The 13,683-nt window shown below is 34.4% G+C and overlaps 3 protein-coding genes across 6 annotated transcripts; 2 read left to right on the top strand and 1 right to left on the bottom strand.

The window, feature by feature from the left end:
* Positions 1-2,247: 2,247 nt before the first annotated feature.
* Positions 2,248-3,751, top strand: LOC114181430 (transcription factor MYBS3-like). Its single transcript, XM_028067882.1, has 3 exons — positions 2,248-2,688; positions 2,902-3,098; positions 3,199-3,751. Exons 1-3 carry the CDS (start codon positions 2,418-2,420, stop codon positions 3,496-3,498), a joined length of 768 nt encoding a protein of 255 aa, XP_027923683.1. The 5' UTR covers positions 2,248-2,417; the 3' UTR covers positions 3,499-3,751.
* Positions 3,752-7,413: 3,662 nt separating this feature from the next.
* LOC114181210 (pentatricopeptide repeat-containing protein At5g18950) lies at positions 7,414-11,119 on the bottom strand. Of its 4 annotated transcripts, none has more exons than XM_028067597.1 (3): positions 10,650-11,119; positions 10,031-10,112; positions 7,414-9,575 (listed from the first exon to the last, which is right to left on the bottom strand). In XM_028067597.1, the coding sequence occupies exon 3, from the start codon at positions 9,314-9,316 to the stop codon at positions 7,535-7,537; it is 1,782 nt and encodes a 593-aa protein (XP_027923398.1). In that variant the 5' UTR covers positions 9,317-9,575; positions 10,031-10,112; positions 10,650-11,119; the 3' UTR covers positions 7,414-7,534. The 4 variants fall into 4 exon arrangements, with proteins under 4 accessions (XP_027923398.1, XP_027923397.1, XP_027923400.1 ...); XM_028067596.1 differs by having other exon boundaries at positions 7,414-9,572; XM_028067599.1 differs by having other exon boundaries at positions 10,031-10,082.
* Positions 11,120-11,987: 868 nt separating this feature from the next.
* On the top strand, positions 11,988-13,609 carry LOC114181211 (1-aminocyclopropane-1-carboxylate oxidase 1-like). The gene is made up of 3 exons (XM_028067600.1): positions 11,988-12,339; positions 12,434-12,657; positions 12,856-13,609. Exons 1-3 carry the CDS (start codon positions 12,238-12,240, stop codon positions 13,439-13,441), a joined length of 912 nt encoding a protein of 303 aa, XP_027923401.1. The 5' UTR covers positions 11,988-12,237; the 3' UTR covers positions 13,442-13,609.
* Positions 13,610-13,683: the final 74 nt, after the last annotated feature.

Raw genomic sequence — 13,683 nt, 5'->3', positions numbered from 1 at the left:
GGGCTCACTCTATTGGGCTAACAAATGGGCCTTTTTTTTTCTTAGCATTCAATTCTAGGAACAAAAAAATGTAACACTTCGTATATTCTGCAAAATCACATTTGCATTTTTAAATATGTTTTATAAAAGAAAACTTTATCTGTTATCATTAATGTTGTAGTTTTTTATGTATGTCATTTAGTCTATATTTTTTATTTAACCTTCATATTTATATGATGATGCACTTAAATAAAATTATTGATAAATTGTATTTACTATTTAAAATAAATAGTATAGAATTTATGTCTACGACATGTATATATTTATAGAATGACGCGTTGACATTATTTTCAAAATTTAAAAACATAAAAAAGTAAAATTAATATCAAACGAAAATTTAAATTCTAAATCAGTGATATCCTAAATTGATTTAATACAGAAATCCTTCTATAGTAATAATTATAACATGAATTAATGTAGAAAGGTCTCTCCTAATATTAAAATATTTTGACTTGTTATAGAGAATTTATTGTATATTAATTTAGAGACAAACTTATGTTGTATATCACTTTATATATTAGTAGTATCAACCCATATAAAATCTGAAAAAAACTACTATAAAAAGTGTTCTTTGTACAGGTGGAATATTCTGTAGTGGGTCTTTCATTTCAACCTTTGTGAGATGCAGTTTTCTATGTTTTTCCTTTTACTTCCTAGTTTTGTTTGCACTTCTATCGTATATATAATAGACATGCATAAATGCAACAGTTTTTATTAAAAAAGTTCATTTTTAGAATGATTTTGAATGTAATTATTACAAAAATAAATCATAAACAACTTTTAAACTGGTAGTTCATATATTAACAAATAATAGAGAGGTGCATATAAATATACTTGTGTGTGAATAATTCATAATTGCACGATTAAGATGTTATTATGTGTAAGTTAAGGTGTGATTAAATAGAATAATAGTGGGTGATTAGTGATAGATGATGATATCAGATAAAAACTAGCTAAATGATTTTATAGTATGAACTGTCGAAAACTGTCAAATACAGCTCCCAGTTTCCTCATCTCTGTAATCACTATTTTTTCTTTATTTGTGTTGCTTTTGACTTCAGGACAACGATGTTCTGAAGAAGATACCTCTTAGCAAAATCAGAAGGGTGTTATTCAGAAATGTTGTAAGGGTACTCATACTCTTAATATAATGTATCTCACAGTTGAAAATTTAGTGGCCTGAGCTATTTCCGTAGAAACAAAGTGCTTATACATTGGACATTAATTAAAAATCATTCAGCTATCTTCTTGATTTTGGTGATCATGATAAAGAAAAACAAATGTTGTTATTATAATGTGTCATTGTTTAATAGCTTTGACAGATTGCGACTTGCAAACCAACCTAACCCGTCCTTTAACCTTTTTTCTACACCCTATGTTTGGTGCTTCGTTTTCCATAATACTCAAACACTAATTGTTACTATTGTTAATTTTTTCAGATTGGTCGTCCTTTCTCTCTGCATCTGCACTGCATCGTCACGTCCTAAGGAAGCACACAGAAAAAAACTATAATATGCAAACAGTGCTCGTCAAGGACTTTGATAGGTCAATGAGTAAGTTCAGGAATGAGATAAGAAACATCATATGTAATATACTATATATTCTCTAAACACCACAAGATTCCTTCCCAACAAAATGCCAAATAACTCTCATATACTTCTTCTGCTGCACATCTTCAACTTGGATTCAAATTCCTAATGCTTAATTAATTATAATAATACCACAAACCACTACCAAGGTGGTGGGTGATATAACACCACTTTCTCATAAACAATTTAAGTACGTTTCCCTATGAACAGGAATATCCTTAATTACCTCTCCTTTACCTATGTACCTTTGCAAAACAATCTGCATGCTGCTTTTAAAGCATGATGTGATATGTCTTTTCCATTCAACTTATAGCAAAATTTGCAACAGTTAATTACTCATATACGTATAAAGTATTAAATATGTATAAACTACTTACTTTTTGCAATACATTGATGAAGTGGTTAAAAGCATTAGAAAGTACACGTGTTTTGTGTGTGAGTATGCCGTGTGCAACCCTAAAACACAAGTACTCACCAAATAAGATAAGGTATCTATATCCTCATGATTTCTTTTGTGTACAAAAGAGGAAAAGAATAAAAGAAAGAAAATTATTGCAGAAGCATATATATATATATACATATATATTTCAACAATAAACTATGTCCATCCAATTAATTTCTCTAGGTGTGCTTCCAATTTCACAACCCCACACCTCACTCATCATCATATATACCACCAAACATATCTGTTATTTCTGCTCTCTTTCTCTCTCTTTTTCTTCTAAGATACACACATACACACACACAGTTTCTTATTCTGCTGCTGAAAGTGTCAGCTGAGAAGGGAAAATGGGCAGAAAATGCTCACATTGTGGAAACATAGGTCATAATTCCAGGACATGTTCTTCTTTCAGAGCAACTTTTGTAGGAGTTCGTCTCTTTGGGGTTCAACTACACATATCAAACTCTTCTTCTCTTACCATCAAGAAAAGCTTCAGCATGGATTCCTTGCCCTTGTTATCCTCTCCATCTTCCTCCTTTTCTTCATCAAGAATATCTATTGATGACCATCTATCAGATTCCGATGGCCTCATTGTTCGACCACAAGACAGGAAGAAAGGTATGCATCACACTCAAATTCATCCACATTTTTAGATCTATTCCTCCACAAGGTAACAATAATAACATTAAACTTCCTTTCTTACTGTGGATTTTTATGTTCTTGCACAGAAAAATCAGATTTTTTGCCACTTAATATATATTTTCTTTCTTCGTTCACCCATCATTTTATATTATATGATGATCTTTGTTCATATATACACATATAATATAGGAGTGCCATGGACAGAAGAAGAGCACAGAACATTCCTTGTTGGACTGGAGAAGCTGGGAAAAGGTGATTGGAGAGGTATCTCTAGAAACTATGTGACTACAAGAACCCCAACACAAGTTGCAAGCCATGCTCAAAAGTACTTTATTCGGCTTGCAACCTTGAACAAGAAAAAGAGACGTTCAAGTCTTTTTGACTTGGTATATACATATATAGATATAGATGAACTCCTTAGTTATTACCCCATCTTTAGATATATAATGAAATTTGGTGTTTACAGATATTGATTAATTATGGCAGGTTGGTGGAAGCTCTAACTCTAAGTCAGGTGAAATTGAGAACGATGTCACCTTGTCACTTCTTCAAGCACAAGAAACCAAACAGAAAGACAGTGATGATTGTTGTGAAGATGAAGCAGGTGCAGATCATGAAGCTGTTATGTGGCTTCATCCTCAGATGAAATCTTCATCGAACAATAGTATTGCAGCAATTCCTGATCTGGAACTCACTCTTTCAGTCTCCAAGGGAAAGGCTAAGACCATGGAACAAACTAAATCAACCCCTGGTTCCTTCCTTCTTGGCCCAATTAGCGTCACTTAAACAAAACATCATAAATCTCTCCAAAGAAAACACATTTTTAATATTGTTGTTGTTTTTGATATCGGTAATCATTAATCAGGCACTAATCTACTATGCAATCGCATGTCTTGATGATATATAGAGCAAATGATTATTTTATGTATGTATAATCAAATATTTCTTTGTATCATATAGCAAATTAGTTCAGTCTGTTCAACGGAGTTATTAATGAACTGTGAAATTTTATATACATTTTTGTTCCTAGTTGATACCTTCCTATGGGATGTTTTGCTTAATATATGTCTTAATAAATGGTATATATAGTGTAATAAAGTTTGTTCTGAATGCATAATGCACAAGTTTAATCACAACTGAACAAGTATCCTTTTTAAGTGCTTTGCCATGTCAATAACTCTACATAATAGAGACTGCTGATGGCAAAAAAGTAGGTGATTGGATGAAGTTTGGTTTTCCTTACTTTTGGCACAAAAGCTTTTTTATTTATAATGTTGGGTTTAATTTAAAGTAATAATGTTGGATTCTGTTGAGAAGATTTGGACTCCACTACCACTAGGGTTGGAAAGGTGGCCCTCTAGCCTTTAGAATTAAATAATTAAACACGCATATAAAATCTAAAATTTCCTTTGTTTTGGAAACATGACTCAACATATGACAGAATTTTGTTCATTAATCCATTCATATAAAATTCATTTCCCTATTTGATACACTGATAAAGTGTAAACCTTCTCTTAGTTCAATAAAATCGGTTATTATACTGTTGATTATATTAACATGAAGTGCCATACATTAAATATATTCAACAAATTTGGTAAAGCAAATAGTTTTGGGTGATTGTAGTATATATAACTATATGTAGCAGATGTTCTCCAAGGTGTGATAGTCTAAACAAGTTATAATGAGACTTTGGAACAAACTGTGGAGGGATAAAAGATTATATTACACATGCTTGTATTAGTATTTATTAAGCAAACAAAATGACTCAATACAAAAACTGGTTTATTTGGTGAAAGAATCTCATAATGAATCATTGTATTACATAATTTATTGTACTTAATGTGATACTCTAACATCTTGTCTCCTTTGGCTTCACTCTTGCGACTGAATATGGAAGGTAAGATGTGCACAAAAATACTGAAAACTTCAAACACAATTAAAGGAAGTTGTTTTTACTTTTCAATGTTTCTAGTAATCCACGAAAGAAAATTCAAACGCTTAACAAGACAAAGTAGAATTTTCCAGAAAGCATCCTTGTAAAGCACATGGCTTTAATTAGTCTATTCTGCATCGAGCTATAGTGCTTTTAAACTAAGTGATTTTTAAATTGGTCCGACAAAACTCGTGTATCATATGATTTTCATAGAGTATACATAATAATAAGGTGTGCTAACTTTTCAGATGTTGGTATTTTCAAGCAGATGATGCTTTCTTAATTTTGAAGGCTAGGAAAGTCCACAAAACAAGGTAAAAAAAATTTGTCATATGTTTTCTTCCGATTCATTCTTTAACATACAGCAGAGATTGAACTGTTAAGTACACCTAACTTGCCCATTTTTAAAATGAAAGCCTTTGATGCAGAATCACACATGAAAAGAAAGAAAAAAAACAAAAATTACTACAACATACCCTAATTATAATCCTGTTGAAAATGTGAAGATAAGGATAGAATATGAAAATGAAGCTTGTCCACAAGATTCTAAAGATCAAGAATATTGTATGTGTCAATCAAAGCCAGTAGGGTCCTTTTGTCAGATGTATCCCATCTGTGTTGAAGTTAAAATCCATTAGCAGACAAAACCCTAGACTGCATTTCAATTTCCTTATTCCATGGTTCTTTCTAAATGACTTTTTTATGTATAGAACTTTTTGTATGTGTCTTGAAACATGAACATAATGATACATATATGTAGTGGATTTTAAGAAAACCAACTGCATAATCTTCCAACCATATATACTCATTCTGAATTTTTACGATTGCTTTTATTGCATTTGTCATCATGCATAAGACTGATGGTTACTATATTTTTGCTTGGATGAGTGAATATGATGTATCATATTTATGAGCACTTTTTAGACATAGTGACATCTCAACCAACAATCCGTGTCTTCTTTACTACCTGTAACCATCTGTGTGGTGTCAAATTATTTGGACTTTTCACTCTATAGCAGCTTTATATATACATGTTCTATTATGGTTCACATGAAAATTGTGGATGGAACCATTTTGTCTTTGTTCAAATGTAATAGACCTATGAGTAGCTTATTTTGGATAATGCAGCCACACCTACAATTTACATGAAATTTAATGCAGAACAAAAACGTTAATACAAACAAATTAGGTGTCTTAATTCAGGCATCACCAACCCTCTCAGCATCATCATCAATGCTCAAAGCCCCTCACCAATATGCTACTTCTTAATTTGGATGGGACCTCTTTTGAATTTGGTTTCACTTAAAACCACTTATTAGTAGGTCTTCTGTAATTTCCTAATTCATTGCTTTAACTTTAATCTGTTACCAGAAAGATATCTATGATCATATGGCATGAAAAATGTGGGATTTAACCTCATTTCTCAAATGGTTGGACCAATCATTTTTTGGCCTCGTTCATCATTTAGTTTTGACCATTTGAATTTGCATCAGCTGATTCTACAGTCTCTGAAGAGTGCAATGTAAGAAAAACTACTTCTAGTATTAGAATTAATGATTTCTAAGTTCTAAATCAAGAAACTATATGTAAAAATAATAACACAATTTGAAGACCGACATTCTTCAATGATAAGTAAAACGCATAAATATATTCGACTGGACCAATATTTTCTTTTGTCTCATGCGTCATTTAATGTTGTCCATTAAATTGGCATCTGTTATTTCTGCAATATCTTCCAAGTAAGCAAACGCAGAAATGTGAAACTGGACCATTCTTTTGTCGTATTCTGATTTTGTCCATAGTTAAAATAACATCAGCTAATTTAGTTCTATTTTTGAGACATCTCGTACATATTCTAACTGTATTCGTCCCATTTCACTGCTACAGCATCATTTACATCAAAACACAGTAAGACTTTTTCAACAGAAGAAAGAGATTCACGGGGCTCAAATTATTCTGTGATTGGGAAATATTATTACTTGAGGAGGATGAACTAGTTGACATAGGCTCATTGTGATCACTAACAAAAAACTTCTACAATTTCTTATTGTTCAAGTCAAAAAGTACCAGATTAGTCATAAGCATCAAGAGTTATCTCTATTTTTCCTATTTCTCATAGTTCTTATATACTCATCATTTCCAAACCTCTTATATATCCCCTTAGTTTTTATTGTTCTCAAAACTCTCTATTTACTCCAATAACCTGTCTCTAAAATATTCTCTTCATCCAAATCGGTATTTGACCTAATATATCAATCGGAATTGAGCTTTATTGACCCGATTTAGTCCTTTATTGACCCAAATTAGGTGTCTTTAACACCTAATTTTTTAGCCTAAATTTTTTATATCGCTTTTAGGGAGATTTAATTTCTCGACCAAAGTTTTTATATTGGCACAAGTAAATACATAGTCTGCTAGTAAGTAAAAGACATTAATTCTTGAATAGTTCTCCTGTTAGGCACACAACATCAAATCTCTGGTTCTGCAATCAAGCTTAACACATATCTAGACACTCAATTCAGAGTTTATTCATGCATGAATATTTATTTCAATTTCTACACTTAAAAGGGCAGGTTTCTTTGTTCTTGTGAAGGAGAACTAGAGAAGACATTTAATCCAAATAGACAAACTCTGCTGTTTTATATGAGGAAAATAACTCCTTTGCTTACAAAAGGACCCTGAATTTCGATTTACAAACTGAAAGAACATTAGCAGACAAGTTGCAACTTCAAGATGTACTTTCGGAAGCTTCAAGAATGAAAACAAACTTTAAAAGAAACATATATACAGAAATTATATCTTCACTTTTACAAGAGAAATTCAAAACTGTTCTCCGTTTTATTGGTCATAGATGGTAAATAGAAGATACAAACAACACAATCAGTTATATCAATTCCTTTCTATGATCTTCTCCAACCATAAGTCAGGAAAATGAAAACCATCCATGCTAAATTTACTCACCAAAGAATGAATTGTGCTTTCTTTTAGTCTATATCCTATTCTAAACATGAACTCTAAAACAACCAAAATGTCATCCAACATATCTTCTTGTGATAGACTGTTAATCAGGAACTCAAAAGTCTGCTCCTGCGGTTTCAGCTTCCAACTCGGCATGTTTAGCAACCACTCCAATCCCTGCAGAGAATGTCCTTCTTTGCATAACCCACTTATAATATAATCATGCGTACTGGCTGTTGGTTGCAAATGCTTATCCTGCATATCCTTCCACAGCCTAATCGCACCCTGTGTATCTCCTTCTTCACATAGTCTTTTAATAAGAGGATTAAGAGAGGAAACTGATGGCTCTAATCCCTGTGCCAGCAGTTCATTCAATAGTTTTGTTGCCTGAACCAGCTCCCCATTCTTGCACAGGCCTTTAATAAGAGAATTGTATGTGATCAAATCACGAACAATGCCCTTCTGAACCATTTCTTCAAACAAGCTATGTGCTTCATCTGTCCTTCCATGCAAACACAAACCTGAAATCATTGTGGTATAGCAAACTGTGGTTTCTGCATAACCTCTGCTGCACATATCCTCAAAGATTTTCCTTGCCTCAACAAGATCACCAATCTTAAAATACTGATGCATCATTACATTATAGGTGTATTCATTTGGCTGAAATCCTTTTTTAATCATCTCAAACCACATTTTCCTGGCCTCCCCAGGCAATCCCATCTCACAGAGACCCTTGATCACAGTTGTGTACATAACCCCGTCTGGGAAATATCCTCTGTCCTTGAGATCATTAAATACCCGGAAACCCTCAGAGTTCTTCCTCTTCACGAGTCCATTAATGATTTCTTGATAAGTAAAGATATCAGGATTGCATTGTTTGGCAATCATAATATGAAGGATCTCAGATACTCGAGCATATTGTCTCTCCTTACAAAACCCCCTAATAAGTGCATTGAAAACAACATTCTCAGGAAGTAAGCCATTTTCCAGAAGTTCCCTAAGAAGTTCATACCCTTTCAAAGCTTTGTTTTCTGCACAGAATGCCATTATCAGATATCCAACAGTTTCCACATTTATGCTAGCAGCAACACCGGACTCCGTCATCTGTTCATACAATGTCCAAACCGAACCAGTCCTCCCAGCCCTCAAACAACTCAAGAGACATGCATTCCAAGTTGCTACGGAGGGGCAAAACCCAATCTGTTTCAACATATCAACTGCATCTTCAACCATCCCAGACCTGCCGAGACGCTGAATATAACCCTCCAAGGAAGCAGGCTCTGGAGTGAAGCCCGGGCAATCAAGCAATGATTTAGCTGCTTTACAGGCTCCAGCATCAACAAGCGCACAGAAGAGGGCATTGCAAGATGATTGGTCAGGTGAGAAACCACAAGAAGAGCACAGCCAGTGAAAGAAACGGAGGGAGAGGAAGGCATTGTTCTGGTGGTTAAGATAAAGAAGGAAGAAAGAAGGTTCAGAAAAATTAAAAGATGGATACAGGGAAAGAAGGGTGTCCTCCCATCGGGCCTTTGTTCTTGTAATCTTACAAATTTCATGGACAAAGTTGCAATCTTTAGCATCGAGGTTTTCGGTGGGAAGATCATGATTCCCTTGTTTGGTCTCTGAGGAGAGGTTTCGGAATTGGGCAAATCTTCGACAGAAGAGGGTCGCAGAAGAATACATAGGAGCTCCCCTCACCATTGTCATCGTCATGAAATTGGTACACGCAGCTAAAAACCTTAATATAACAGGAAGAAACAAAAATCAAATGAAAATGCTTGGTGGAGCTTTTCGATGGACCTGAGCTCCATTAGACTAGCCCCTGCCCCCAAACCACTGAACAGGAGAGGGGTATGAATGTAGAAGGTTCCTCCAACTCCTTGCGACCTTTTTATTATTTATGAACTTCAGTGCTCAAACACACAACCATTGAAATTTAATCCATCAGAAATAGATTGAGCTGAGAACCCTGCTATTGAATTGAAAAAGACAAATTACATTCTCAATTCAATTATCCATATGCTTGACAAAATCAAAGTCAAAATGAACCATGTATTTAGTCCAGAAAGAAGATATTTTTTCTCAAACTGAATCAAAATCAATTAGCTTACCCTAATATTATCATTAAGCTAAAAAACTTTTCGGACTCTGAACTAGAATAATTAACAAATTGAAATCTTAGGGATTCTCAAGACCTGAATAGTGTTTTACCCAAAAATTAATAGCATCACAGAAACCTAAAACTTTGTTCGGTGGGTGGAATGTGAAGGCATGTTGGTAAATACTGAAGCAGCAATGCGAAGCTTGCATGAATGAATAAAAGCTAAAATATTTCAAAATCTCAAGGCGTAGAAGGTGGATTGCTAAAAAAATGCATTGAATCAGAAATAAAAACACGAGTGGATTGAGAGAAGGAAACGAAAGAACCTTTGTGAAAGAGTGAGCGTTGCAGAGGAAGAGGATCCACCGTAGACACGAACTGCAACGAGGTTAACGGCTGAGAGGGGAACTAGCATGTACAAAAAAATCATATAGAAAATATAAAAATAAGAGATAGAAAGAAAATATTAAATAAAACTTGGAATTCCTTTATCGCATGAGCAAAAGGTAAAAATTGATAGGAGTTTGAAAGTTTAAAATGCGGGCTGGCCCGGCCCGTTTAGCCCATCCCGCATTTGGCCCGCAAGTTACGGGCCGGACAGGCCCACACCGCACAAAATTCGTGGGCTGGAACACATGGCCCGCCCCGCAGATGTCTTGGCCCGCAGGCATGCGGGTTGACCGGCATACATTGGAACAGTTTGACTTACGAAGAAAAACACAACCTGAACATTTTAAAATAAATTTTGGACATCATAAAATCATAAAGAAACAGGTCCTGCACAAGTGCAATAAACAACATAGAAAAACACTCCATAAAATCAAGTCTTGAAGTATCAAAACAAGTCTTCGAGCATGAGAAAAACAGGTCAAGTTCAATAAAAAACATCAAAATCAATTCAGGATACAATTTCGAAGCAATTCAATTAACAAGTTGCTGCCATACCTCTCAATTTCGCAAAACCCCGTCAGCCACATATTCGAAGCCCCAATTTGGAAGAAAAACCCTGCTCCAGCAAAATCCCCCTCAATTTACAGTCAATCGTGATCGATTCAGCGAAAGAGACGCGTTTTGGCCGTCAATCGTGATAAGTGGCCGTGACTCGTCGTCGCCGCGTTCGAGACACCGGAAACGCTGCAATGGTGTCTGGAAATCGCGAGTTGCAGTCCAGATGCGAGGGAAAGAAAGAGATGGAGGCAGTAGCGTTGTCACCGGTGCACGTGCGATGGAGGCAGCAACGTCGTCACGGCGGTGCGATGGAGGCAGCAGGGAGAGAAGAGAAACAGATGGGTCTGTCCACTGCGAGTCTGCGACGATGGAAGCAGCAAGAGAGAACACAAACCAATATTTCAGTATTTTTTTTTGGTGGTGCTTAAAGACATGAATCATATTGTAAAACTATTATAAGTATTATTTAAGGTGAATTTTAAAAGAATAAAGCACATATATCAGCTTATTTTCTATTTTTATCGAGTTTAAAAATACAGTAACATTTGTAAAATTATTATGTGAAATGGTTTAGACGTAATGGGAATAATTAAATAATCATAGCTTAAACTTAAATATAATAATTGAAAAATCTCGATAAAAAAAGAATGGAATAACTCAAATGTGTTAATTAAAATTATGAAAAAATTATTGTCTAAACATTATATATATAAAAAAACCTATATTCCACACTCACATATAATACACTTTTGAAAAATCATTACCTAAAATTAAGATCATACTTACTTAACTTCAAATCATAATTCTTACTTGTTGACTAATTAAAAAAAAAAAGTCTTGATTTGAATGTCTAAGCATAAAAAGACGTGTTAAGATTTTATTTTTTTTTAAATGAGTCAATTTTAAATGAACACTAATACTTTTACACCTCTACTAAAATAAAATAACCATTGAACAGTTTTATTTTAATAATGTAATAATATATATTAGAAATTTAATCCAAAAATAGAAAAAATATAATTAAAATATTAATGTAATGAATGTTATAGTGATTGTTTTTGTTTTAAGAAATTGTGAAATATCGTTATTTTTTATTATACGCAATGTCATCCAAAACCGCCCACTGGTTTATCAACTCCATTCATAGTTATTCATTCTGCAACCTTTTTTTTCTTTGCTATTGCCCATGGTTTCGTTCAACCAAACTCGACCCACTTGAAGTTGAAAATAATTTTGTTGAACAACAATAACGTGGACCAAGATCAGTGAAACTAAGAAGCATCATTGAACTTGCTTTACAAGGGAAAATCTCATTGTTCATCAAAATCAAAGAATAAAAAATGCAAAGGATCACTTGATAATGGAGAAATGAGCTTCCACTGTTCCCATTCTCAAGCCACCATGTGCAATCATTTTCGGTCTATGCTTAGCACATACTTGTCAAACTATCTAACTTTGGAAAAAATCCATTCACTACTACCAACTTTCTCTTACAATTATCATAGAATATACCACCTTTTGGAAGCCTATATATTCCCCATTCAGTGATGTATCTTGGGCAAACAAACAAACACTTACCACATAAATGGCTATTCCTGTTATAGATTTCAGCACTCTCAATGGAGACAAAAGGGGTGAAACCATGGCACTTTTGCATGAAGCTTGTCAGAAATGGGGTTGCTTTATGGTAAAGAGAATTATGTATATATATGTGTGTTATTACTTCCTCCTTCCACCACTCTTTTTCCTTTTGCTCATTTTCACAAATTGTATATGTGCAGATTGAGAACCATGAACTTGACAAGAAGCTAATGGAAAAGGTGAAGCAGCTAATCAATATTCACTATGAGGAGAACCTGAAGGAAAACTTCTACCAGTCTGAGATAGCAAAGAGCTTGGACAAAAAACAGAAAACTTCTGATATAGATTGGGAAAGTGCTTTTTTCATCTGGCATCGCCCCGTTTCCAACATTAGGAACATCCCAAACCTCTCTGAGGAGCTTCGGTGAGTTAACTTACTCAACATTTCAGTAGTTTTTCATAATTATAATCAATAAATAGAAAAAATGTGTTAAAAAGTACATCAGAAAGTGTTTCTTTCAAACAAGTCACAATCTTTCTCCCAACACATACACAAAGAATCTTAAGATGGACATGCACATAATCTTAACGATGGTATTAACAATTGTGTATATAACTGCAGCCAAACGATGGATGAGTATATTGATGAACTCCTTAAGCTGGCAGAGAAGTTGTCTGAGCTTATGAGTGAAAATCTTGGTTTGGAGAAAAACTACATCAAGGAGGCATTTTCTGGAAGGAATGGACCTGCCATGGGAACAAAAGTGGCCAAGTACCCTCAGTGTCCACACCCTGAACTGGTTAGAGGACTTAGAGAGCACACAGATGCTGGTGGGATCATTCTATTGCTCCAAGATGATCAAGTTCCTGGTCTAGAATTCTTCAAAGATGGCAAATGGGTGGAGATTCCTCCCTCCAAGAAAAATGCCATTTTTGTCAACACAGGTGACCAAGTTGAAGTGTTGAGCAATGGCTTGTACAAAAGTGTTGTGCACAGAGTCATGCCTGACAAAAATGGAAGCAGACTCTCCATAGCCAGCTTCTATAATCCAGTTGCTGAAGCCATTATTTCCCCATCAAACAAGCTTTTGTATCCGTGTAATTATCGTTATGGAGACTACTTGGAGCTTTATGGCAAGACCAAGTTCGGTGAAAAGGGTTCTAGATTTGAATCCATCAAGAATATGACCAACGGCCATTACAAATAAAAGAACTCAAAAAAATGCCCTTCTTTCTGGCTAATTTTACAACTCATGTTCAAACGTGCTTCCAAAACGTAGCCAAGGAAAGGAAATGTAATAGGGGACACGTTTCATTTTTCTTTTTTACATGTTTCAGTATGAATAATAACACAAAAAGCAGTTTTTTCTTTAATTCATGAGAGGGGTAAATTGTAAACCATTTTTATTTGTTTATATGCATCCTTTTCTGTTATTATAATAGATTTCAT

This window comes from Vigna unguiculata, chromosome 4 (genome assembly GCF_004118075.2).
Source record: "Vigna unguiculata cultivar IT97K-499-35 chromosome 4, ASM411807v1, whole genome shotgun sequence".
NCBI lineage: Eukaryota > Viridiplantae > Streptophyta > Magnoliopsida > Fabales > Fabaceae > Vigna > Vigna unguiculata.
This window is presented reverse-complemented; position numbering and strand designations above follow the sequence as displayed.

Coding starts and splice junctions, on each gene's coding strand:
- LOC114181430 (XM_028067882.1), top strand. CDS start 2,418: ATGGGCAGAAAATGCTCACATTGTGGAAACATAGGTCATAATTCCAGG. Junction 2,689..2,901: donor ACCACAAGACAGGAAGAAAG/GTATGCATCACA, acceptor CATATAATATAG/GAGTGCCATGGACAGAAGAA. Junction 3,099..3,198: donor GTTCAAGTCTTTTTGACTTG/GTATATACATAT, acceptor TAATTATGGCAG/GTTGGTGGAAGCTCTAACTC.
- LOC114181210 (XM_028067597.1), bottom strand. CDS start 9,316: ATGACGATGACAATGGTGAGGGGAGCTCCTATGTATTCTTCTGCGACC.
- LOC114181211 (XM_028067600.1), top strand. CDS start 12,238: ATGGCTATTCCTGTTATAGATTTCAGCACTCTCAATGGAGACAAAAGG. Junction 12,340..12,433: donor AGAAATGGGGTTGCTTTATG/GTAAAGAGAATT, acceptor GTATATGTGCAG/ATTGAGAACCATGAACTTGA. Junction 12,658..12,855: donor AACCTCTCTGAGGAGCTTCG/GTGAGTTAACTT, acceptor ATATAACTGCAG/CCAAACGATGGATGAGTATA.